The sequence below is a fragment of the Papaver somniferum genome, unplaced genomic scaffold, assembly GCF_003573695.1.
Source record: "Papaver somniferum cultivar HN1 unplaced genomic scaffold, ASM357369v1 unplaced-scaffold_6141, whole genome shotgun sequence".
Classification (NCBI taxonomy): Eukaryota; Viridiplantae; Streptophyta; class Magnoliopsida; order Ranunculales; family Papaveraceae; genus Papaver; species Papaver somniferum.
The window spans coordinates 1-923 of NW_020648907.1; the positions used below are offsets into that span (position 1 = coordinate 1).

Sequence of the window (923 nt, forward strand, 5' to 3'; positions counted from 1 at the left end):
TCATCATGATTAGAGGCTGATATGCTAACAGTCTCCTCATATTTTAACAGAGTCAATGAGGGCTTTATTTGTGCTGGAATTGGTTCACCAAGGTGATGATAAAGAGAATCTATGCCTTACTAATATACTTCATTTTACAAAAGACGATTACGAGTACGTGTATGAAAATTGCCTGGAGCTAGAGTATCTAGAGGATAAAAAGTTTATTCATACTCACAGGTCTAGTCGATATCTCTCTTTTAATATCCACATCCATCATTTAAGGTATGGAGTTTCTGGAACTATGTTTTTTTACGTACACTTCATCATTTTTTGTGATATTAAGGTTTCAGAGGAACGCATATGTAACAAATAAAGATGTGCTGGTGTTCTAGCAGGGAACCGGAAGATCCTGGGTTTCCATGCATGTACATGTCACCAATTTTAAGGTCATACATGCTAAGTTTTTACGGACTGGAGGTTATAGGTGCACTGAAAGATGCTTGTGCTGAGTTGGCCCAAGATTTGTCACTGTATTATTGACTTCTTAAATCTTAAAGTTTTGGGTTATCTCTCTCTCGATAATTCTTTTTCACCGTGTACTGAATTTTCATGTTCTTTTGCAGGTCTGCTGATATCTGGAGTTCCCTACGAAAAGAAACCAAAAGCCATCTGGAAAAAAATTTCTTTAATTCATTTGATAAGAATCAAATTTGGGGAATCATAAACGCATCATTTCCGCATGCAACTTACTATCCAGCACTGATGGAGCTATTGCATTTGGGAATTGAAAGAGCAGATGATCTTGCAAAGCCTTACAGGGATAAACTTGGTTTGGAGCAATTAATTTCACATCCACCAAAACCCGTCTCAGAGGGGCAGGAACCTGTTCGTGAACCTGATATTGACACTCTCTGTCTGAAGGGAAATTTTGGCCATGTAAC

The 923-nt window shown here is 37.9% G+C and overlaps 1 protein-coding gene across 1 annotated transcript; it reads left to right on the forward strand.

Annotated features, from left to right (window-relative positions):
• Nucleotides 1–51: 51 nt before the first annotated feature.
• On the forward strand, nucleotides 52–913 carry LOC113343587 (the record flags this gene model as incomplete). Its single annotated transcript, XM_026587726.1, has 3 exons — nucleotides 52–264; nucleotides 378–512; nucleotides 606–913. Coding segments are annotated over exons 1-3 (652 nt in total), but the record flags the coding sequence as incomplete, so codon positions are not given.
• Between the last annotated feature and the right edge of the window lie 10 nt (nucleotides 914–923).